Consider the following 25,095-nt stretch of genomic DNA (forward strand, 5'->3'; position numbering starts at 1 on the left):
GTTAAAATCCTTTCCTCTGATCCTTGTTTGTGTTTCCAGAGCACAAGAAGGTTTCTATAAAATGCATAAATAAATAAAAGAGTTGTCGGGATCTACCTACAGGAAGGCGGGGAGTCTGGCTGCGGTGTCTGGGGGCCCCTGCAGCTCTCAGAGCTGCGCGGCTCAGAGGCCCCCACCCCGGGTCCAGAGACCTGCGCTCCCTTCGCCCCAGAAGCTGAGTAGCTGCCTTCTCGCTCTGCTTCGTGCTGAAACCTGAGCCCAGCTTGTGGGCACCCTGGTAGTTACGGATCTACCCACGGCGCTCTGCCCTGTGCAGGACTCCCAGACCCCTGGAGGGGGGGTCACCGCCATGTGCGCTGCATGCTCAGCCAGCTTCGGCAAGGACCACCCCAGGTCGACAGGGACTATGCCCTGTTGTGTCACACCCACGTGCGCACACACTACATACGTGTACACACGTGTCCCCACACATGCACGTGCATGCGTGTACACACACTCATACACAAACACCCACACTGCACAGCTTAACCAAAACCACGCCTCAGCCCTCCAGGAGGTTGGCGGGAGGGTTAAACCCTCCATCCCCACCTCCCCGCGCCCCTGGGATGGGGAAGCAGCCGCTGCACTCACCCTTCTCCCGTCGCGGGGAGACGCTCTTCTGCAAACTCATGAGGATGCGGAGAGTCCTGGAAAGTCCCTCCAAACGGGGGTCAAGACGTAGTGGGGGACTGAACGACAGCTCCGACGGCTGAAAGTATTTGAATATGAGTTAAAACTACAAAGTAACTCCTCGTTAGAACTGTTTTTCCTCAGCAGGGAGGGGGAAAAAAATCTCTTTCCTTTCTGCCAGCAACTCTTTAACGTTTCAGCACAGTCCTTTCCAACTAACTCCTGCCCTCCTTGCAAAGCAAACGTGTATAAAGGCAATGTTATTTCATGAATCAAGCCCTCAGATCATAACCCTTTTCCTGTACCACAAACAGAAATGTAAAACCTCAAACTTTCCTTTGGACGCAGAGTCTGTTGTGAGAGGGCAGAATGCAGCTCTTTCTGAGGACTAATGTATGGAAAATGTGCTAAACTGTTTAGGTCATCTCAGACACTACAATCTCGCCCCCCCCCCCTCTTTTTTTTTAGTTCTGGCGTGTTTGTGTAATTGCATGGGACAAACAAAACACCTAAAATCCGTGCCCAAAGTTGAAGTGATTCATTTTCTCCTTCGACACACCACACTCAGACACAGTGCCTGTTTAATCCAAGTGAAAACGCCTTTCATTAAATCTGCAGAGGGCTTGGGCAGGGCAGCTCATGCTGAATGCAGGCTGTGTCCGGGGAAGGTGGAGGCTGACCTTCACCAAGACAAACAGAAGGCGCTCTGACTCCCACCCAAGTGGGACGAGGAGGGATAAGAGGAAAGGGGACACTAGCCCTTGTCACTGCGCTGTGAAATGTCTCAGCCCTCTCGACCCAATTCCCCCTGCCTGCCTTCATACCAGGAGGCTTTGTTTGTGGTCTTGGACAAGACGTACTAGATGAAACAGACCCCCCTACACTCTCAGATCCCCAGGGAAGACCCCAGAAGAACACCCAAGAGGTGGGGAGACAGTCACAGCAGAAAGCAGGCGGAGATAACACCCAGGCATGTAAGAGCATGGCGGTTTCCTGCACACAGCAAAATGAGACTGGACAGAAGGTAAAGCCTGCACCAGGGAAGCAAGCGAGACAGATGCCGGTCAGCTCCTGAGTTCCGGTCACCTGCCACCTCCCCAGGCTTTCCAGGATGGACCCTGGCGAGGGCTGCCTCTGACGCCTCGGCGGATCACACTGCCACCTCTCAGTGCTTCGGGGAGTGGCCTGCCCCAGATTCACAACCACTCCTCTCGGTGCACCTCCACATCCCCATGAGCCCCCCAAACTCCCCCAACCACCACCACCAAATGCACCCCTTAGCTAACTGTTTCTCAAGGCGGAGATGCAGGTTGCCAAAAAAAACCCCATCAGCAGCACCTGAAGTCCACGCAGCTCCCCAGACTCAGGTGAAGCCGGCTGGGGTCCCTGCTGCCAGCCTCACCTGGCTCCCATTAAATAATTAACTGGCCAGGCCCCGAAGCCGTAGGATGCAGCAGCTGCATCGTGAGGGGCGGAAACTGGCCTTTCAGTTTCCCGGTGCCCACCTGCAGCCACTGTGGCCGTGGGCTAAATAAACTAGGGGACAATGAACGGAAACCCAAATGATGTGATAAAGTAACAGTCATTATCTTAGAAAGATGCCTGCATCACATGGACAAGTGAATAAATCCGTTTACAAAAACAGGTTGTATAGTATAATCCACAAATATGAAACATGACCAGATCTGGAGCTGTAAAATTGAGTTGTTTTATTTTCCATAAGCTTCCCCGTGTCCATTTGGGTTTTCCAATATCCAGTATGTTACCCCCTCAATAGCGACAGCTTCCAGTTTACACCGTCTGCAGGGATAATGAGGGAAAAAAGTGATTAAAGATCTAAAGTCAAATGACTGGCCTTGTAACACCTAAGCAGATATTGTTCTATCAGTAGCAAAGACTAGAATATTGAAAGCCATGGCTTTTATCACATGAATTAATCTTTGAGAATGGGATTATGATTTGGTGAGATAGACAGAATAACAGCATCCCAAAGATGGCCACACCCTAATTCCTGGAATCTGAAATTATGCTGTTATATGGCAGGAGGGAATTAAGGTTGCTAATGATCTGACAAAATAAAGAGATTTTCCTGGACTTCTCAAGTGGGTCCAATATAAGGACAAGAGTCTTTTAACATGGAAGACAGTAACCGATGCGGAGGTCAGATTCAGGGAGAGATTTAGAGAGGCTACACAGCTGGAGGAAGGTGCCACAAGCCAAGGAATGCAGGTGGCCTCTAGAAGCTGGAGGAGGCAAGGAAACGGGCTCCTCCTAGGGCCTCCAGGAGGGACCAGCCCTGCTGACACCTTGATTTTAGCCCAGTAAAATCCACTTCAGACGTATGCCCTCCAGAACTGAAAGACATCAAACTTGTGCTGTTGTAAGCCACTATGCTTATTGTAATTTGTTATAGCAGCAATAGGAAACTAATACATTTCGGCTTGTTCTTCATTTGATTTGATTTATTCATTATTTGCTTTTTATTTTATTTGTTTCTTTGATGCCATAAGCTTCACTTTGACTATGAGAAGCAGAGCCTAGAGGATTCAGAACCCAAAACATACACCACCAACCACAGATCTGATAAGAGCATGTGATGGAGGAGAAGCAGCTTTTTCCTATCCAAAAGGAAGTAAAGGTCTGCCCCATCGGAGAAGAGATGGGGTTCAAAGGCCGCAGCTGGGAGCTGAGGGGTCCCCCACTCTGCCCCTTCCTGAAGCTGGCACCAGGAGACAGGGCAATCACCCCAGGGATGGGAGACCACACAGACCTACGTCCCACTTCCTGGCCTTTGGGAGGAAAGAGCCTCATTGGGTACCTTGGGCTTACCGGGAGGGGATGTGTACACCTGGGATATTTAACAAAGGTCCTGGGACATTCCCTGAGCCGTCTTGGGCTAGAGGATTTAGCCCAAGACAACTGAGCAGTCCCTATGCCTTGGAGATGAACCCAGGAATGCCTCAATGTTCTCACTGACCCTGGGAGCTCATGCCAGTTGGAAGTGGGGGAAGCAGTGACCCATGTGGGTACAGAGAACCAGATGCTGCAGCAGCAATGGACAGAGCCCCCCAGACAAGGGGAGGTGATGGGGCATGTCACAGTGAATGGCACCAGAGGTGGCCGTGGCCAAGGCCGCCCACCCCAGCATGGTACTGAGTAGTACCCCCCAAGCCTGAGCAGGAGCCCAGAGCCCACCCCAGCAGCAGGGCCACGCCGGGCAGTCCTAAGTGGACGGAGCGGTCATGCAGGGGAGACTGAGTTTTTCATCAGAAGTAATTAAATTTACTTAGCATTGGAAAAATTATTTGTTCATCCTCCGTGGAAACAGGGGCTTAAGAGCTAAATTCTGTTACAGAGAAATAAGGAAGATCTTGTGTTTGTACATCTGATTTTTTCAGTAAGTAACATGCCAGGGAGGCTATCTTTGGTTAGTGAAAGTATGAGCACTTTTTATTTACGTATTTCTTCTTCCCTGTTTTTCCTAAGTATTCCCAGAAGGAACAGGTTTGTTTTCTTATCAAAAAGGAAGAAACACACACACACACACACACACACACACCCCATACATATACAGTAGAAGCCCCACTCCTCGGGGGGCCAGACCTGCGCTCAGGCCCACACCTGGGCTGCGTCCTTGCTGAGTTCACTTATTTACCTTGTGTTCACTCATTTATGCTAAGTGCCTAGAATGGAGCCTGGCGTAGAGCAGATGCTTAAGAAGTACCAGTTGAACGCTTTCCTCACCACTGAGCACACCTCTGACACACCCTCCATGCCAGCTCTCAGCACTGCTACTGCCAGTTTCGTCCTATCTGAGTTCCCAGGGGCCCCAGTGGGAACTTCCCTGCACAGGAATCCCCAGCCAGAGGCCAGGCCTTCATGCTGACTGTCCCGGGTTTGAGGCGGTGGTGACACTAAGCTGGAACTGGGGCACGCTGGCCTGAACGCCCCACCCAGAAGTGGCTGAGATGAAAAACTCTTTGACACTGAATTTCTGGCCACCAGCGGCTCAAGGCAGAAGGTCCCAAATCACCACCAAGCCTCCTTGCGCATCTCCGCTCCCTCAGAACGGCCCCCAGCCTGAGGTGCATGGGGAGGGTGTTAAACGGTCCAATCTCAATGATAACCTCAGTAAGAGCAGGGCTAGGACTGGGGGGCATCTTCTCACTATTTTCTCCGTCCATTCTACCTGGCCCCTTTCTCTACACAAAACCTCCCCTGTGGTCTCACTTAGGGCCTGTGACAAAGCCCGGGCGGCTGTGTTTGTTACTGAACTGCCCGGGGACACTGGGCCTCCGCCCCCCACCCTCCAAGGCTCCCTCCTGCTCCTGGCCTCTGGTTATGCTCCCATCAGCAGCACCCCCCGCTGGCCCTCCAAGGCTAAGATCCAAGGACGGTGAACTTGTTAGAGCCCTCTCACCTGCTCAGCAGGCCCCGCGACTGGGCTTACTGCAGAGGGGTGGATCCTTTTCTTTGGCTAGTCCTTATGCACAAAGCAACAGATATCTGCAATTGCAAGCTGGGTGTTGGCCAGCCCTCAGCCAATTCTGGCCAAGATGCCAGGATACTGGGAGCTCAGATGACCTGGCTGGTGAGGCCCACAAAGACACTCATTGCTGCAGGCACAGGATTCCCCTGCCTCAGGTCAGCCCTGAGTTCCCCCAGTTCCTGTGCCATAGCCTGGTCTGCTAAGCTTACCTCCTGCTTCCATTGATTGACCTGGCCATTCCCTGCAGGCCTAGAGCCTGCCCCATCCCCTTCTTGGACTGTACAGCCCAGCTACTTTAGTGACTTCTAAGAACCTGATGCCTTCTTCCAATGCCACAAGCTACTTCCCCAACCAGCACAGGCTGCTTCCACAGTAGACGTTCCAAATTAAGTCAAACTCCACCCCACCATTAGAAAATGGATTTATGGTCTTCCCTAGAGACCAGGCCCACAGCAGCCCCAGGACCAGTTCCCAGCAAACCACTTCTTTCCTTCTTCATTGCCTGGGTCTCTGAGTTCCCAGCTGATCCTGACAGGTCTCATTGAAGAAAAAGCCAAGCCACTGCCTACGAGCATCATCCAAAGTTACACACCTCCAAGACTTAGTTTCTTCATTCTCCATCATACCCTGTGCAGCAAGTGACAAATGACCTGCAGTATTCCACAGGCTCTAATCAGGAGAGGTCAGCATAGTCTCTTCGACCTATAGTCACTTCCCGCACATTCTCACAGATCAAGCTGCCACTTACGGTGACCTATGATAGCCCGCATAGCAGTGGCACCAAGGAAGTGGGCAGTGGCTCAGTAAAAGCCAGTAAACTACTTTTCAGTTTGATGTGTAACCATTAATCTAAGCACCATCATCCCTGTGGATGGGAAATGCACCTAAAAATAAATTTTCTCACTCTGCCAACTCATTAGTTATAAAACATTCACTGCCTTCATCATTTATTTTTGTAAGCAGAAAATTATAGAGATAGTCTAAATTATAGCATTTAAGATATTGTATGATTTTTTAAATCAAGGACAAATTGAGCCTCATTCAACATTCAAAGAAGGCAAACACACAGACTAGGAGATTTGGTGATCCTAAATCTCAGGGAAAATGCCTAAAATTACATCAGGTCACCTGGGATCATTCTGGAAAACCCAAAACCTGCTTAAATAGTAATAACCTAACAATGACATCAATAACTCCTACACCTCCTCATAGTTCAAAAAGAAATGCCCTATCACATAGGTCATCTTTAAATTCTCATAGTGGCCCCATTTTACAGATGTGAAAAGGAGGTTCAGAGAGGGTGAGGGATATCCTTGGGGTCACAGAACTAAGAGATGATGGAGGTGGGACTCAAAGCCAGTATTCTCATGTAAAGGCCAGAAAAGCCTCTATTGCAGTTTCTGAACCAAAGACCTGAAAAGCTGCATGAGCGGAAAGAACCTACCCACAAGCCACAGAAGGGAAGGTGATGAGCCCTGGTGACCACTCCCAACCCTGGGTGAGCACTGTCCTACAACGTCCACGTTGGAGCCGGAGGGGTGTGGAGGTGAGCTATCACGTGACATGCAAGCTTTTAGGAGGACCAGGTGCATTTTTCAAACATCTTACATGAAGCTCCAATAGATAAATAAGTGTGAAGATGTTCTGGCTGAAGGCAAGGTGATGAGTCTGCTGCCCTGCCTCCTACCCCATCCCCTCTTTACCATGCCTCAGCAGCCCCCTAGATCTCTGCTGAACCCAGGTGGAAAACCCAGGTCCCAAATTAGCCCTCTCATTATACACACGGAGATGCTGAGCCTAGAAGGGAGACGGACTTTCTCAGGGACTGAGAGTCGCACACACACGAGTCCTGAAGGCCATCTACGCCAGCCACTTCTCTGCCACTCGAATTCTTCTCCAATGCCCCGGCCAGGAGGCTGACAAGTGGAGAACTCACTGCATCATCCTGCTGTGACCAGTTCACTGCAAACTAGAACTAGAAGACTTAAGCTGCTCTGGTCAGAGCCTCCTTTGTCCACATGGGTTCCTCAAGCAGGGAAATGTTTCAGCAAATTCCAGAGATGGCTAGACCTTGCTCTGTCAATCTTCCAAGCACTTTGTACTTTTGAAAGCACTTTCACAAATACTTTATCTCATCCTCTATTTTAAACTTATCATAAAATATATTCTGGGGTCCCAAAGGCAAGGGACTCATTTTATTCTGGAAGCCTTTTATTGTTCTTTTTATTAGAGAATTTCGTAAAGTCAAAGGAAAATCATGCATAAAATACAGGATTCCCATATATCATCCTATTATTAACACCCTGCATTAGTGTGATACACTTGTTACAACTGATGAAAAAACATTTTTATAATTGTACCATTAACTATAGTCCATAACGTACATTAGCATTCACTGTTTGTATTGTATAATCCTGCTTTTCTTAAAAAAAATTATTCTAGTAACATATATAACCTACAATGTCCCCTTTTAGCCACATTCATATATATAAATCAGTGCTGTCAATTACATACACAATGTCGTGCAATCATTACCACCAACCATTACCAAAACCTTTTCATTGCCCCAAATACCTTCTACTGTTTTAATACAAAACACATCTATCTATCCATCTTTATAAATACATAAACACACAAATATAAATACATGCACACATGCATATGTATGCAGGTGTGTATACATATATACGTATTTATCATTATTTACCCATGACCAACTCACAACATGCTACAAATACCAAGTTGACTACATAGTAGTCCCAAGAAGCAAACCAGAAAAAGCAAGAATAGATGCTATAGAGAAACTCATAATTGTATCTGGCATCAAGAAATCAATTCAATGCACCAAGGATCCTGGACATCTGCACTGTGCCAGGCCCCATGGTGTGGGGTGCCAGTAACTCTTGTTCCTGCCCTCCAGCAATGCCCTCTTCTGTTCTCATAGGCCTGGACCCAAGTCATCTTTTGGTGGAGCAGAAACCTCACAGCAGGTGCCAGCTTTCATGAGGCTGCTTCAAAGCCAGCTCTGTGTTTGCTCCTGCTCGTAGGTGCTCCTCGTGATTTCCACCCCCACCCCCCGTGGCTCTTGCCTTGCTCCGTATCTCCACGTTTTTCCCTACTCAAGACTGACTGCTGAGAAATGGAATCCCAGACTCCAGGTCCTCTGGCTTCCCTCCCTGAACTACAGCTTGTCTTCTGTCTCAGGTACAAAGCCTGCTTACTCGGCTCCAGGAGCATACTGCTTCAATTCAAGCTCCCAGCTGCCTGAACAAGTTCCATAGGGTAACATGGACAGGGGGAAATGGAGACATCATCTACAAGGATTGTAAAGAACCACAGTGATGAGGACAACGGGATGACAGTTCTGGTGGTGACGAGAATAATGGTGAAGGTGATGGTGACGACGATGGGATGATGGTGCTGGTGATGATGATGGTGCTGCTGCTGATGAGAATAATGGTGATGGTGATGGTGGTGACAATGACGATGGGATGACGCTGTTGGTGGTGATGATGGTGCTGGTGGTGATGAGAATAATGGTGAAGGTGATGGTGGTGATGGTGATGATGATGGGGTGACAGCGTTGGTGGTGATGATGGTGCTGCTGCTGACGAGAATAATGGTGAAGGTGATGGTGGTGATGGTGATGATGATGGGGTGACAGTGTTGGTGGTGACGATGGTGCTGGTGGTGATGAGAATAATGGTAAAGGTGATGGTGGTGATGATGACGATGGGATGATGGTAAAGGTGATGGTGGTGATGACGATGATGATGAAAAAAGTACTGCTAACTGGGTGGCTTAAAATAACAGAAATTTACTTGCTCTCAGTTCTGGAGGCCAGAAATCCAAAATCAAGGTGTTGGCAGGATTTGGAGCCTTGTGAGGCTCTGAGAGAGAATCTGTTCCATGCCTCTTCCTAGCTGCTGGTGGTTTCTGGCAATCCTTGATGTTCCTTGGCTTGTGGCATCAAAACCCCAATCTCTGCCTCTGTCTTCACGTGATCTTCTCATCTGTGTCTTCTCTTGTCTAATTTTAAATATTCCTCTCCTTTCTTGTATGAATACGCCAGTCACTGGGTTAAGGACCCCTCTAAACCAGTATAACTCTATCTTAACTTGATTATACTGCAGAGACCCTATTTCCAAATAAGATCATATTCACAGGTCCCATATCTTTTGGGAGAGACACAATCAACACATTACAATGATGATGATGGTGCTGCTAATGTTTACTCTGTGCTAGGCACTTTGTTAATGACTTCAGTTGATTCTCTCTCCTAATTAAGGCAGTCCGTGGTCAGCATCACATTGTGAAATGCCCTCAAAGCTGGGTTATCACCTCCAAGCTAGACAAGAAGGCAGGGAACTGAGCAGGTTGTTGACAGACACAGGTGGCCACTTTGACTGTCTGACTGGCCATCCATGGTCTCAGCCAGACCACCTGTTGAAGCACAGAATTAAGAAGTATAATTACTCTAGTACCAGTCCAGACAGGGGCCCAGGAAGCAATAGAGGGCCCAGAGAGTGGCTGATAGGGCACAGGAATACTTGGGAAGAAGAACCAACATGAAAATCCCATGGATAGCCTTAGGGTGTCATGTCTTTGCTCTCCCGCGGGGGGTGGGTATAAATAGATAATAAGTTCACCATCTGAAGGATCAAGAGAGCTCTGCTCTTCTTTCCTCTAGTTAGTTTGGTCTTCCAGTGGAGAGATTTCTCAGGGGGTAAAGCAAGAGAGAGCTGGAGGAGGCAGAAACTTGTCTGGAATGCCGAGGCAGAGGCTGATAAAGCATGCTAAAACCAGGGGACAAAGGACTCTTGTCTGAATCCCACCTCTCCGTGGGATTGGCTGTACTTGGCTGGATATCAACTTGCAATAACCCAATGGTCCACCCAGGGCCAAGTCTTCCTTCTGAGGCAGTTTGATATACAGAGATTTGGTACAGAAATCCAGAGCCCAGTTCTCAAGAGAGGCCCAAGAATCAAGTTGCAAATACCAAATCCCACCCCTGAGTCCAAAGGGCAGAATGGAACAAAATCAGGAAGCTAACAGAACAGTGTGGGGGGTGGATTGGACTGATGTAAGGGTCCACAGTGAGCACACAGAGGGAGAGGAGCTCCAACGATGAGAACCTAGAGTACACTTTATGGAGGACATGCATTTGAGCTTAATCTCAAAGGCATTCCTGCTCCCTCTAGGATGCCTTCCCTGCTCTCCGCAGGCCGTTTCATATTTCTCTCTTCTTTTACTTTGACCTCAGAGCCAGCAGAAATCACCAGTGTAGCTCTCAGGCTCTGAGGCCTTTCCAAAATCAGCCATCCCTTTGGTCTGGAGTTCCCTGGGGCCACAGTCTCCATGCTTAAACAGTCTGCAGTGGACACAGCCCAACTGTTTCTCTAGTGGAATTTTTACCCCTCCTTCTTCCACCTCTTCAGCCTCTGCCTCTTCCACACTTTGACCCTGAAAACTTATTCTATTCCTGTTATTTCCCTCTGTAGGAATCCCACTTGCCGCTTACGCTCATCTTACCCTGGCAAGGAACCAAGGGAAAAGCCAGAACTAAAGCCCCTGCTGAGCTACCCTCACTGTGGCCTCCCACTGCCATCTTGCTGTTCCTACCACTTGCCTTTCTCCTCTCCCCTGGTAGCTGAACTATCTGGTATCATACCCTATGGTGACTGTCCTCTACCTCCAGGGAGTTGAGAAGTCACACAGGTGAAACTTCCAATCACCTAATAGGCAGATAGGGCATGGAGAAGTTGATACAGCCCCACAATCACTCCATGAGATGGTTACAGACCATACTGAAAATCTCTCTGGACCCTCCTCTTTCCCTAAGACCATCCTGGTAACAACTGTCACAAAATCCAACCTCGGATGCTCTCTGCCCCATTCTCATTTCTCGGATGCACCAACATTTGATTCCATCACCAGAAATAATAACTTTCATTTCCTCACGAGATGCATTAAGCAATCAGCAAACCACTACTGAATGATTGCCAACCTCAGAAGCTCCCTAATGGAGAATGATGGAGACAACAGATGCAGTTACATGGCAATGGGGCATTCAAGGGATAAAGCTTAGCTCTGGGGGATGTCGGAACAAAGAAGATATGGACCTCATTGAGGCAGGTCAGAGAGGCCAGAAAAGAGTCCCCAGACTGAAGAGCTGACTCCTGAAGTCCAACTGAATTGACCAAATGTGGAAGGTGATGAGCGCGTTGAGCCAGAAGAACCCTTGGGACAGTCACAGCAAGAGGATGAATTCAAGGGATCACAATTCAACCTTCGGACAATGTTTCTAAGACCTGTGTCTTCTCTCCTAGCGCCATTATTAGAGCACCCATCACCTGAGCCACACATCTACAAGCTATCTTTGACTCCTCCTTTCCTAATCCCTACTTTGAATCAAGTTCTGCCAATTATATATAGTGTAATTATCTCTCAAACCCAATGGCTTCTATTTTCCCTGCCACTTCCTGGTTGAGGGTCTCATACTACCCTGCCAGGATGATCTAAGAGACTTCTACCTTTTCTATCTCTCTCCAGTCTTACTCCCTTCAAATGAATCTCCCCCATAGCCACAGAAATCTGACTTTTGTAGTTTCCTACTTAATACTCCCCTGAGATTCCACATCAACTACTGGATAAAACCCAAACTTCTGGAACAAGGCATGTAAGACCTGACACCTGCCCACCTCTACAGCCTCACTTAAACCTTTACTTGCCTCAAATTTCATGCTCTAACAATATGGAAATTGAACTAATTATCTGGTCCCATCCTGCTGTTTCTCACCTCCATGGTTTTGTCTGTGCTTCCCCCTCTCCTCCTTAACCTTGCTCACCCTTTGGGTCTAGCTCAGGCATCACACTTCTAAAACCCACCTCTGAATGTCCCCCACTGCAGTGTAATTCATGCCCCTTTCCCATGCTACGTAAGATCAACTGCATAATTCTAATGCTGTGCTTTCCAGAGTCCTACAACTATCAGCTCACATGTCCATCTCCCAGACTAGGCTGTGAGGACATGGAGGGCAAGAACTAGGTGTCATTCATCTTTTTTTTTTAATTTATTAATTAAAAAATAAAGGAACAAAATAAAACAACATACATAATCAGTAATTCACAATATCATCACTTAGCTGCATATTCATCATTTCTTAGAACATTTGCATTAATTCAGAAAAAGAAATAAAACGAACACAGGAAAGAAAAAAAAAAGATTATACCTACCATACCCCTTACCCTTCGCTTTCATTGATCACTAGCATTTCAAACTAAATTTAACAACAAATCATCTTAGAGCAGTGCTACAATTTTGTTTGTGTAAATGTTATGAACTTTGATTTTCAAGGAACACAGAAGTTATTAAGTATGCTTCAAGAGAGTAATCTTTCCATTTTATACCCCATTGTTGTTGTTTTGGTGCATTGTTTTGATTATAAATCAATACCTTTTGGTCAGAAAATGGAAAACCAAGTATGGATTAGGGAATTTGCAATGGAAGTAAAAAAAAAGAAATATTTTATTGTATGGCCTTCTCATACATTTTCCACAGGATGAGGTGAAGCTACAGGAGAGTTTGAGGCAAGCTGTCACCGTTATTGCAACCTTAATAGAAGAACGAAATTCTGGGCTGTTGATCAGCTACTGGTAGTATAAAGAACACAGAGAAAGTTAACTACTATGTTTTTCAAAATATTTACTTAAGTATCTCTATTGTGCTTTTCCCTTATTGTTTGGTAGAATAGTTGTCTTTTATGTCTTCTTATAATTTGTAGAATGTTAAGCTTAGATTATAAAAGCAGATCAATATTTATACCTGTGAAATAAAGATTTTGCTTTTGTGGATATAAAAAAAAAAAAGAAACCTAGAAAGTGCAGTGAGAACAGTGGGCTAAGCATGAAGCCTTAGAAAACCCCAAACACTTAAGGGATAAGCAAAGAAGGAGACATGACTCAAGACAGAGAGGAGATTAAAGAAAGATGGATCTCCTTTTAGCTACTCTGTCAACAGGAGAGTAGAACACATGGAATAAAAATAAATAATAGGGGGAACAAATGTTAAAATAAATTTAGTTTGAAAGGCTAGTGGTAAATGAAAGCGAGGGGTAAGGGGTATGGTATGTATAATCTTTTTTTCTCTATTATCATTTTATTTCTTTTTCTGTTGTCTTTTTATTTCTTTTTCTAAATCGATGCAAATGTTCTAAGAAATGATGAATATGCAACTATGCAATGATTTTAAGATTTATTTATTGTATATGTAGAATGGAATGATATCTTAATGTTTTGTTTGTTAATTTTTTATAATTAATTTAAAAAGTTTAAAAAAAAAAAGAAAGATGAAAAATTTAAAAAGTTTCAACACAGAAGCCAAGGGGAAGGGAGGGTAAATTTGGCCTTTTGTTTAGTCTTTGCTGGCTTTGGGACAAAATAAACAATCCCCAGGAACCTCTGGCAAATTCATGTGGCTTTCCATCTTGGAGGAGAGACTATCTTTCAGCAAAGGAGGGATATTTGGGGGAAGAGCAGATGGACATAACTAAACTGAGGATCTGTTCAGCGATTCTACCAATTTTCCAAACTTAGTGTTAATTTGTACAACCCACAGCCCATTTCCCATAAACTGAAATCCCTGTGTATTTGAACGGAAATATAATACACGTGTTCATGATTCATTTGCACTTTATGTAACCAAATGTTGGGCTGTAGCTGTTTGATGTCCAAGAGACCATCTGAACAGTCTTTACAGCCAGAAGCCATGAGTTGCCAGGGAAATGAAGAGGAGACAAATCTTGGCCAGGCCCATTCCTAATCAGAGGCAGTCAGCAGGGAACAAATAGGTGCAGCGGGAGGGACAGAGCCATCCAATCTGCCAGTTCTCAGACGAGATCCATATTCTGTTTGTCAAGCTGCAGGCATGTGACGATCAGCCACATCTGCAAACAGGCCCTGCCTGGACATGCACTGCTATTTAGGTAACCACTGGTTACTCTCGGACTCTTGGATTATTTCCAGCTTCAATATTATAAATAAAATCAAAACAGACATCTTTTCCATTAATTTTCACCCACATCTCTTATTATTTCCTGAGGATCAGTTTTCAGAAATAGAATTACAGATCAAAGGGAATAGATATGTTAAGACGCATTTCAGAAAAACTGGGCTTTCTCTTTTTGAATGCAAATGGTGAATGAACTTGTCTTTCTTGCCACACCTTCCCAAGCGTTGAAAATAATTAATAAAATAATGCGGAGGAATATTATAAAGTTAATAAAAGGTCATGCTTTCAAACGCTATTTTATATAACATGGTAAGCTATTAATAATAAAAATATAAAATTGTATCATTGGATATAAACCATATTCAAGTATAAACTAGAATTATTGTGGCCTATGTATGATGTATATTGCATCAGCAAGAATAGCAGCTGCAGCTGCAATAACAAAAGTTAATTCCCAAATCTCAGTGTTTTGCCCCAACAGAAGGTTATTTCTCACTCACACGCAGTCTCATGTGATCAGGCCACCCTCCAAGACGGCACCTCCCACGGGGTGCTCACAGAGGCAGGCTGTCTCCAACTGTGTCCCCAGCATTTCAACATGGTGCCACCAGTTCCACCACAGGTGAAAGCAGGGAGAATTATTCAAGGGCTTCTCAATGCCTCATCCCAACATGACACATGCTGACTTAACTCAGATTAGAGTCTGATCCCCTGATTAGAGCTAATCACATGACCATGCCCAAACGGCAAGGCAGATAGGAGAGCACATGGCTATTCAGTGAGCATTCAGTGTCTCAGCCACAGTCTGCTCACCAAATGTCCCTCTTCTCCCTTCTTCTCCCACAAAGAAACCCTCACTTCCACCCCATGGGAGACAACTTCAAGGCCCATCCAGTTGCTGCACCCTTCTGAGCTCGAAAAATCAATCTCTAGCAGATGGGCAGTGTTCTCCACATCAGTCATCTGAGATGTGGCTCATCTTGGTCCAGACACCTAACATCTAGAAGAGGGATGTGCAAGCTTTTCTTAAAGGGTCAGAGAAGAAATACTTCAGGCCCAGGGGCTCTAAAGTCTCTGCCACTAAATGCCATTACGTTGACTCTGCCACTGTAGAGCAAAAGCAGCCACAGACAGTACGTAGATGTACAGGCATGGCTGCATTGCAGTAAAACTACTTACAAAAGCAGGCAGCAGGCTGGATTTGGCTGGTGGCAGTAGTTTGCCAACCTGCCCTCTGCACACCTAGCATTCAGTGTGGGAGCTGTAAGAATTCCCATTCAAAGCAGAATAAAATGAGACACTTAGGAGATTCCCTGCTTAGTCCTTCATTCTGCTCTCTGGAGGGCACTTCCTTTTATACTGTTCTCTGAGGACACACTTTGGAACATTCTTCCTTTTCCATTACCCCTTGGCCACATCTACAGTGGGCTTTGGAAAGTATGTCGTTGGGGGCTGAATAGCTGTCTCAGCCTACTGGCTGCCTATGAGTGGTTGGGGTCTCAAGGGTAGTTACAGGTCTCAGATAATCACAGGCTCTTTCAGGCCAGGATGCTATGTTCCATTTCTTGCTTTTTTTTTGGCAGTATGACTTGCAAAACTCCGTAGGCCTACTACTATTTGTTTGTTTCGAGTCCAATCCAACTTCCAGGAACCACACCCATAGTTTTTCAGGCCTTGCTTCTCAGATCTGCTTTATTTCATTTCATTTCCTCGGGCACCTTCCACTAAACTTAGCGACAGCTACCTTGAGGCTACCTGAGGCAGCAGGTGTGAAGGGCAGACCCTGAATTTGATTTCTGCCCTGATCCCAAGAAGACACTACACGGGACAGGAAGTTTTGGATCTGACATTTGCCTTTAGATGCTGAGAGTCTTTTAAAATCCCATTTCTTACTATTTATCATCTAGAAGCAGTTGTATTTTCCAACTGGCCAGAATGTCTGGCCTCTCTCCATCCTCTTTTATCACTCTTGGAAACCAGCAATTCCTTCCTGTGCCATTTCTTCCTTTTAATGTCCTGTTAAATGCAGTCAGTAACAAACAACACACTGCAAATTTTCTGTTCTCCATCCTCTTTCCCTAGAGTTACAAGTTCATTAGAAACCAAGTGTGCCTTCCAAGCCATCCACAGCCAAGCAGTCTCATCAAGTATTTTACCAGTGCATAGAAAGGGTCTGCGGTTCTTCCAGCCTCCAACTCTGATTCCTCACTGCTTGCTGCCTAACTAATATGCCAATGCCACATACCTTAGGGTTTTGTTACAGCAGGCACCCCACTTCTACTACCAACTACTAAATTAGTTGGAATGGGCTTGGCTATATTATGGTCACAAGTAAATCCCAAAACTCAGTGGTTTAACACAAGTCACTTGATTACTCACCTTAAGGCTGATATGAGTCCAGTAGCTCTCTAGGAAAATTAGCAACATTTATCTCATTTTCTCCAATTTTCCATCGTGACCATTTATTACTTTGTAATCAGAAGGACACTACAGATACTCAAATCAACAGGCAACTCGACTGCTTGTGGGGATGGTTCTTGGGTAGGCTGAAAAATGTCTTCCCACACCTCCCCCCAGCCCAAAGATGCCCATGCCTCAGTCCCCTAGAACCGGTGCATGTTACTGTAAGTGCTCCCCATCCCCCCAAAAAAGGTCTCTGCAGATGTGATTAACATAAACATCTTGAGATGGGGCGGTTCCCCTGGATTATCTGGGTAGCCCCTAAATGCAACCACATGTGTCCTTAGACAAGGAAGGCAGAGGAAGATGCGACACGCCTGCAGGTGCCTGTACACACATCCTCCTTGCATACATACAGGTGATGTGAGGATCGGAGCAGAAGGGTTTGAAGACGCTGCCTTCAAGATCGGAGTGATGTGGCCACACGCCAAGAAACTCCAGCAACCACTAGAAACTGGAATAGGTAAGGGGCAGATTCTCACCTCTGGCCTCCAGAGGGTGTGCAGCCCTGCACAGTCGTGATTTCAGGCCAGTGATACTGATTTTGAAGTTCTGAATTCCAGAACTGTGAGATAATGAATTTCTGTTGTGTTAAGCTGCCAAGTGTGTGGAAATTTGTTACAGAAGCCACAGGAAACTAATATAGTTCTTAACAGTTCAGCTAACATTACTTTTTGAAATCCACATTCTTTGAAAGGGCCCAGCTCTTTCAAGATTACAGACTAGTGTACATGTCCTTCCCTCTGCTGAGATGCCTTTCCCTCTGGGAAGCGTTTTCATTTCAAACACACCTAGAGCTCCTCCATGCTCTGTGCTCCCTCACTCCCATTACTGACGGCAGCATTTGGATAAGGCAGTAATAGTTTAAAATGCATTAATGTGTTTCCTTCTCCTGCACTTCCGTCTGCATTTTTCTTCCTGGATGCCCTGAGGAATTCATCTGCCTGGGGATGAGAAGAGGGGACAGTGGGGGGGGGGGGGGGGACCAGTAAATCAGGAATGTAACCATTCCGTTTCTGACATATCAAATGGGCTTTCTGAATATGTAACAACAAAGTTGTTATAAGAACTATCAGCTAGCTTTGTTCCAAGAAAAGGCTTTTCCAATTGGTTTTTTAAAAACATATATGAAACATAAAATTTATCATTTTAACCAATTTTGTTTCATTTAACCAATTCTAAGCATCCATTTCAGTGGCACTGATTGCACTCCCACTGTTCCATAACTATACCATCATCCATTACCAAAATGTTTTCATACAAACATAAACTTCATACCCATTAAACCATGACTCCCCATCTCTCCACATACCCCCAGCCCCTGGTAACGTGAAATCTACTTTCTGACTCTATGAATTTGCTTATTCTAGATATTTCATATAAGTGGAATTACACAATATTTGTCCTTTTGTGCCTGGCATTAGCATAAAGTTTTTAAGGTTCGTCCATGCAGTAGCATGTATCAGAAGTTCATCCCTGTTTTAGGCTGAATAATATTCCACTGTATGTACAAACACTTTTTATTTCTCCATCCAATTGACATTTGGGTTGTTTCCACCTTTTGGCTACTGTGAATAATGCAGCTACCTACGCACATTAGCATACAAGTATCTGTTCAAGTCCCTGTTTTCAATTCCTTTGGGTACATACCTAGGAGTAGAATTGCTGATTCATATGATAATTCTACGCTTAACTTTTTGAGGAACCACCAGACTGTTTTCCACAGTGGCCACACCATTTTACATTTCCACCAGCAATGTACAGAGGTTCCAATTTCTCCACATATTCTGCAACACTGGCTATTTTTTCCAATTTTTTAAATAATATTTATTGTAGAAATGGTATCTCACTGTGTTTTTTACATGCATTTCCCTAATGATGTGGAGCATCTTTCCATGTGCTTATTGGCAATCTGTATATCTTCTTTAGAGAAATGTTGACTGGAGTCTTTTGACTATCTTTTAATGGGAGCATTTGTCTTTTTATTATTGAGTTGTAGAAGTTCTTTATATATTCTTGATGTTAAACCTTATCAGATATATGGATTGCAACTATTTCCCCCATTTTGTATGTCATATCTTTTCTTTATAAGGTCTTGTATTGCACATGAGGTTTTAATTTTGATGAAGTCCAATTGATTTATTTTTTCTTTCGTTGTTCATCCTTCGGTGTTATGTAAAAGGAGCTATTGCCAAATCCAAGATAATAAAAATTTTCCTTAAGTTTTCTTCTAAGGGTTTTGTGATTTTAGCCCTTTTATTTAGGTCACTGATCCATTTAGAGCTAATTTTTATATATGGAATGAGGCAGGGCATCCCAATTTGTTCTTTACCACTGCTTCTACTGGTTTGCAGGAAGCACACCTAGATACTGAATTTAGTTTACCCATAGCACAGAGAAAACATATTTGGCCTGTGAGGGAGATCATGACCTCGGATGCTGCCCTGGAGGGAAAGATGTAACACAGAGAAGTAGGGAGACTACAGCCCATTCCTCAGGTTCAAAGGATAATGGGCAGGAGTGGAAATTGGCAAGAGAGGAGAAAGAGGGTGTAACATATTGATCCCAATGTTCCAGCGAGGTTGAGGGAAATACTTTAACCCAATTCAAGCTGGACTCACCTTGCAGATATACCCAGAGGAAGGTCACAACGTGCACGGCCTGGAGAGGTCACCTGAAAGCAAACTGATGTGCAGCAGGGCTAGGAAGGCAGGACGCCCGAGGTCAGCACTAACTTGTGCTCTGCACAAGATCAGGAAGCTCAAATTTGTCAAAGAGGGTACACGGAAGTTAGCTGGGGGTTGGCTGAAAAGCTTACCAGGGGATGGCCTGCTGCGGGGACATAGAGGCCTCTACCCGACGGTTGCACAGCAGGCCATAGCACCAGGACACAGTGATGTGAGGTTGGGTCAACCAGGGAGGACCACAAATTCCTGACCAAGCCAAAAGAAAGACCAGATCATGAATCGCCCCAGTCATGGGCCTCCATCGCCAGTTCAGACAGAAGGTCAGGGCAGGGACGTACTTAACCCGCAGCAGCTCCCCATCCGGCGTGCAGGGCAGTCCCTGCTCTACTGAAGAGCTCGGGGAGGATCCAACAGCAGAGCTCATGGACCCACCTTCTCCCTGATGCTCAGGCACCTGGTAAGCCCCTTCTCATACCAGAGGCCGTGCTGGGGAAGGGAGAGCTGATGGCACAAGCCTAAGAAAGCCAAAAGTTTACCTAAAGGAGCCATCTGAAGTATTGCATTGGAGTAAGATGTCAGGATTGGATGAAACCTGACCAGCTCCTCCCCAGGAGGAAGGGGTTTGGGAAGAAGAGTGTAGAAGCAACAGAGGATACAAGTCCTTTGTTGCTCGCATCCAAATCACTGCATGAGTAAACACTCCAGTCCTGCCACATGTGTTTATTTATATATCTCACAAAATTGTGAATTCTGCAGCCCCAGGCCCCGGTGACGGGCAAGAAGGCAAGAGGACTGCGGATCCCTGTGGATGCGAACCAAAGGCAAAGTCATAGAGATGAGGCAAGAATAACAGCCACAGAACGAGCAGGAGGGAGTGAAGGCAGGTGGCAGCAGGGGCGTGGGGCAGACGAGCCATGCGGGTGACGGGACAGGGTGCCTGCATGTGCTGAGGACTGCACGCTGCTCTAAAAGGGGCACCTCAGCACAGTGTGTCTGATGTCTCCTGTGTCCCTATTCCCTGGGGCGTAGCAGAGGTTAATGGATGAATCAATGAGTAAATGAGCAAACCTCAGAATGAAGATACTTGACCGAAACAGGTGAAAGGAGGGCCAAGAGGAGAAAAACAAGGCAGGAAACAAAGACGATGGGGAGAACTGCTGCTCCCACTTGCAGCATTAACCTCACTCCTTTCCGTTCAACCCAAAGCCACCTCCAGCCACAGCTTGTTCAAAGGGCACATCTGTGATCATTCCTGGGGCCAAAGGCAGGGCTCACGGAGAAAAGGCCTTAAACTCTGGCGTGGCCCCCACCTTGGAGCTTTCTACAGCCCTACTGCGAGAGTCAGTGAGCTGGTAGGGTACACTCCACACCCAACGCGAGTCCACCACGGGAATCCAGGCGCACTTGGCATGAGGCATGCGGTCGCCACTCTTCCACGGCACGTGTCAGGGACTGTCCTTCGTCCTGCCCAGGGATCCATTCTGGAAAATGTCTGCAGATCGACATGAAGACTGCACACATAGTTGTCATATTTCCCCCTTTCTGAAATTCAGAACCTGGCTCCTCCCATCTCCTGGTTTCTTCTAAGGTGGCTGACAGTGACTTGGGCTTTACACAGCAGCTGCCTTCAGTCTCTGGAGAGAGACCTGACTTCAGCCTAGAGACCAGCACCCTTTCTGGGCGTGGCAGCCTCCTCTGCTCCACCCCCCCGAGCTAAGGTCACACTCCCCTCAGTAGGGGCTGGTCCTCCCCACCAGCCGGGGGGACACCTAACACTCATTCTGCTGTTACTGCGTCTCTACGGTACTAGCTGAGGTACTGGAGAGCTAGCAATGAGCAAAAGAGCCCAAAGTCCCTGCCTTTATGGAGGCTACATCCTAGTAAGAACTAATTATTAGAACTAATTGAACACATGGATTTTCTCCCCTTCATTGTGCAAATCTAGAGAGTCCATATCTCATGTCAGCATTTCCCAAAGCATTTTTCATGAGATACATGTCAACAGGGGGAAAAAGCGTTTCCATTGTCAGATAGATTTAGGAGATTTGGGGTTCCAAATAGTGAAGGAGGTTTCAGGTGGGCACATCTCAGAGCCTTTAACAGGCTGACGCACATTTTGTTTATAGAGAAGGTGATGGCGTGCAGGTTACCCAAACTTACAAGGCCACAGATCCTTTCTTCACCGTTACGAGTTCCTGACACCTTATAGGAGCCCGGGGCTCTCAGGACAGCTGGTGCTCCTTCTGCCCGTCCAGTTCTGGTCCACCCAGCAGACTCACTCGGCCAGGCTGAGCCCAACTTCCCCCCCCTCCAGGATTCCCTGATCCCTCAGGCAAAGGTAGGTGCGTTTTACCCTCTCCTCTATCACTACATGTGAACTCCACAGTAATTTCCTCTGTCCAAGTTCTCTGAGTCAGCCACTCAAGTTCTCTCCATGGCACACTAGGCAGAGCTGGCCTTCACCAAGCCCACCCCTTCCCTTCCATGTAATGCAGACTAACACTGCACAGGTGCTGGAGGGCCAGACCTGACCCTAAACACCAACCTCAGGAGAAGACTCTTTGAGGTCTGCTCAGTCAGCAGCCCAGAGTGCCCTCCTGGACCAGGCCAGGGAGCTTCCCAAACTAAGGACTCGCTCAGTCAGTCATTTAACGAACACACATGAACATCAGCTAAATGCCAGGCACTGGGCTGCATTTTAAAGACACCTACGTGAAAAACATGCCGCCTTCCTGCTAGATCCCTGCAAGACTGTGGGGTGAGCCAGGCTAAGACAGACCTTCTTCCAAAGTCCAGCCTGGCTGTAGAGAGGACTCTTCCCAGCCCCTTTCCCTCTCAGGATGGAGCTCTAAACTCTCCCTTTCCACTCCTGCATCTCTGACGGGCCTCTCTTCTGTTGAGTATCCCACCTCCACAGCAGCATCTCTCCCTGGGGAGGGTGGGGCTGGGGACAGAAAGGACACTGAGGAGGATATAGAGCCAACAGGTTTCTCTTCCATCCTCCAAGTCCCTTCAACAAAGAGACCAGACCTCAGCCCAGCAGACCCCTGCAGCCCCCAAGCGAGCTGGGCAGCCGCGGGCAGCACTGGTGTGGCAGCTCACAGACCCCGGCCCTTCCGTGTTCAGGGTGGGGCTGCTTCCTGCCCGCCTGTTTGGGAGCACACGCAGGAGACATGAGCAGATGTCTGGCAGGTGTTCAACTTCTCCCACACCAGCCAACAATAACACAGCTCAGAAACCATGAAGGAGAGAGGGAGTGAGGAGACTTGCTCGGCAGCTAGGGGCTGCCATTGGAGACACGGGCTCTGGGAGTGTGCTCATGTGTGACTCTCGCGCGGTGAGCTAGGACACGGTGCGAACAGCGCCCGTGTTCTGGGGAGGACCTGGGTGGGTGAGACTGTTTGCTCAGCTCCCCAGGCAGGGCCCACAGCTGCAAAGCCAGCCAACTTGGCAGAAATTGGGGTCTAGCAGAAACTGAAGGACGTGGGGCCAGGCTAGCCAACGTGGCCCACAGCCTCCTCCTGGACGACTGAGGAGATCTCGGACTCTCTTTCCCACTGAGACCGGATGTGCCCTCTTAATCCTGCCCAGCTCAGGGCTCCAGACAGCCTCTGCTCATTATCAGAGCTGGTACTTGAGACTAACCCCAGGCACCATGCATTTGGGCTCGTGGGGTGTGAGCGTTAACTGTGTTTCCAGGTGTGCCAAATCAGCCTGAGGGTGACTCAGGCAGCACAGCACAGCTTCTGCCAAGAGCTGTCTGTGGTTGCACCGGGATTAGTGCAGAGGTGGGGGGAGTACCAGTGCCCGATCCTTTTCTGCCACCCCACTGCCCCCTGCCACCGCCTCCCCTCTGTGCCCGCTAGCTGCCCCAGGCTCTTCTACACCTGAGCTGAGATGTCCCTTTTACATCCTTCCTTCCGCTGACTTTCCCTGCCACTCATTCAATCACACCATGTAGGTCCTCTCGGATGGCATGTTTATAAAGCACGCCTGAATGCAGGACTTAACACACACCTATGGGCTGCTCCCCCATAATGTACTATGTCATTGCTCAATTTCCAATCTTACTGATGCAATTCAATTCAGCCAAAATGCTTCAAGGGAAGGGACTTCCGGGGAAAGGGCAGGTGGGGAGCTGGTGTACTCAGTCCTACTCCAAACACAGCTAGTGGGCAGGCAGGAATGGTCTGAAACAAGTGTTCTGGGGCTCAGGAGGCCAGCAGAGCTCCGAGCAGCATCAGTCGCTGGGTCCCAGCTCTGATGTGTGGTTTTAGCCTGCCCCAGACAAGCACTGCCTGGCCACTGTTTTAGCCTTGCCCTTGGCGGGGTGACGGCGTGGATGCTCAAAGGGCAGGGCCTTCTCAGGACTGCAGGACCAGTCTGCTGAAGGGTGCCATCTGCTGGGCAGGCTGAGAAAGTGCAGCTTCAGGTCCAAAAGCTTTTGGGATCTTTTCTGACACTCTTTTCCCAGGGCTTTTTGGAACTAATCTATAGCCCCTTCATTGGTCCCTGACTCTAGTTTGGCTGAGAAATACTGACTTGGGGAAGTCCCCTTCGGAGTGACCCTCTTCCCAGAGTTTGCCCTCCAGGCCAAAGAAGCTATAGGCAATGAAAGGAGAGTTAAAAAAAATACTATAGAGGCAAAACAATACAAACAGATCAAGATTCCCAGACAAAGAACAGAAAGGAAGCTTGTGTGTGTGTGTGTGTGGGGGGGGTGGTGGTGAGACAATCACACAAATAGTATAATCTTAAAAAGTGTACCACAAACCCAAGTCAAGAATCAGATAAAGAAGACATGAAAAAACATAATCAGTTAAACACAGGCAATTCTAAAGGTCTAGAATAAGTCGAATCAAGCGTCACAGAAGAAGTGCAACAGCCAATCTGCGACACGGTTGGGCAACAGAGAGAAACTGACACTCAGAGTAAACTCATCAAGGTACCCAGACATCGGTAAAAACTTACAAACCATACTAAGAAACAGGAAGATATAGCCCAGTCAAAGGAAAAATTAAACTTTGGAGATGGCACAGAATTTGGATCAACTAATCAAAGATGTTCAAACAAATCTCCTAAATCAATTCAAGGAGACAAAGGAAAATACAGCTAAAGAGATAAAGGATATTAAGAAGACATTGGGTGAGCATAAAGCACAATTTGAAAGAATGAAAAGAAACATAACAGAACTTATGAGAATGAAACGCACAATAGAAGAGATTAGAAATACACTGGAGGCATGCAACAGCAGATCTGAACAGGCAGAAGAAAGAATCAGTGAATGGTATGTGGCACTGGCATGAGATACTTAAGAAAAACTGCCAGCCAAGAAGTCTTTATCCAGCAAAACTGTCCTTCAAAAATGAGGGAAAATATTCACAAATAAGCAGAAACTAGAGAATTTATCAACAAATGGCCAGCCCTATAAGAAACATTAAAGGGAGTTCAGCAGGCTAAAAGGAAAAAGGAGGTGAGAGGCTTGGAGGGGAGTGTAGAATTGAAGATAATCAGTAAAGGTAACTAAAAGAGCAAAAAGAGAGACAAAATAAGATATGACCTATAAAAACCAAAGGATAAAATGGTTGAAGTAAGCACTGCTTCTACAGTAATAACATTGAATGTTAACGGATAAAACTCCCCAATCAGAAGATACAGACTGGCAGAATGGATGAAAAAGTCTGATCCATCTATATGTCGTCTACAAGAGACTCATCTCAGGCCCAAGGACACAAATAGGTTGAAAGTGAGAGATTGGAAAAGAGCCCACAGAAGCAGTA

The 25,095-nt window shown here is 46.7% G+C and overlaps 2 protein-coding genes across 8 annotated transcripts in view; both read right to left on the reverse strand.

Moving 5' to 3' along the window:
- Nucleotides 1-746, reverse strand: part of IL16 (interleukin 16) — a 130,707-nt gene extending 129,961 nt beyond the window's left edge. For 4 of the 6 annotated variants that reach the window (XM_077128498.1, XM_077128499.1, XM_077128497.1 and 1 more), the window contains exon 1: nt 631-738. In XM_077128498.1, the coding sequence (XP_076984613.1) occupies nt 631-670 (40 nt within the window). In that variant the 5' untranslated portion in view covers nt 671-738. Of the gene's footprint in view, nt 1-630 lie in introns of all 6 variants that reach the window. The other 2 variants (XM_077128500.1, XM_077128501.1) reach the window with 1 other exon arrangement.
- Nucleotides 747-2,338: 1,592 nt separating this feature from the next.
- Nucleotides 2,339-25,095, reverse strand: part of CFAP161 (cilia and flagella associated protein 161) — a 58,502-nt gene continuing 35,745 nt past the window's right edge. The window contains exon 7 of one of the 2 annotated variants that reach the window (XM_077128505.1): nt 2,339-2,469. In XM_077128505.1, the coding sequence (XP_076984620.1) occupies nt 2,379-2,469 (91 nt within the window). In that variant the 3' untranslated portion in view covers nt 2,339-2,378. The remainder of the gene's footprint in view (nt 2,470-25,095) is intronic. The other variant, XM_077128507.1, reaches the window with a different exon arrangement.

This window comes from Tamandua tetradactyla, chromosome 14, assembly GCF_023851605.1.
Source record: "Tamandua tetradactyla isolate mTamTet1 chromosome 14, mTamTet1.pri, whole genome shotgun sequence".
Taxonomy (NCBI): domain Eukaryota; kingdom Metazoa; phylum Chordata; class Mammalia; order Pilosa; family Myrmecophagidae; genus Tamandua; species Tamandua tetradactyla.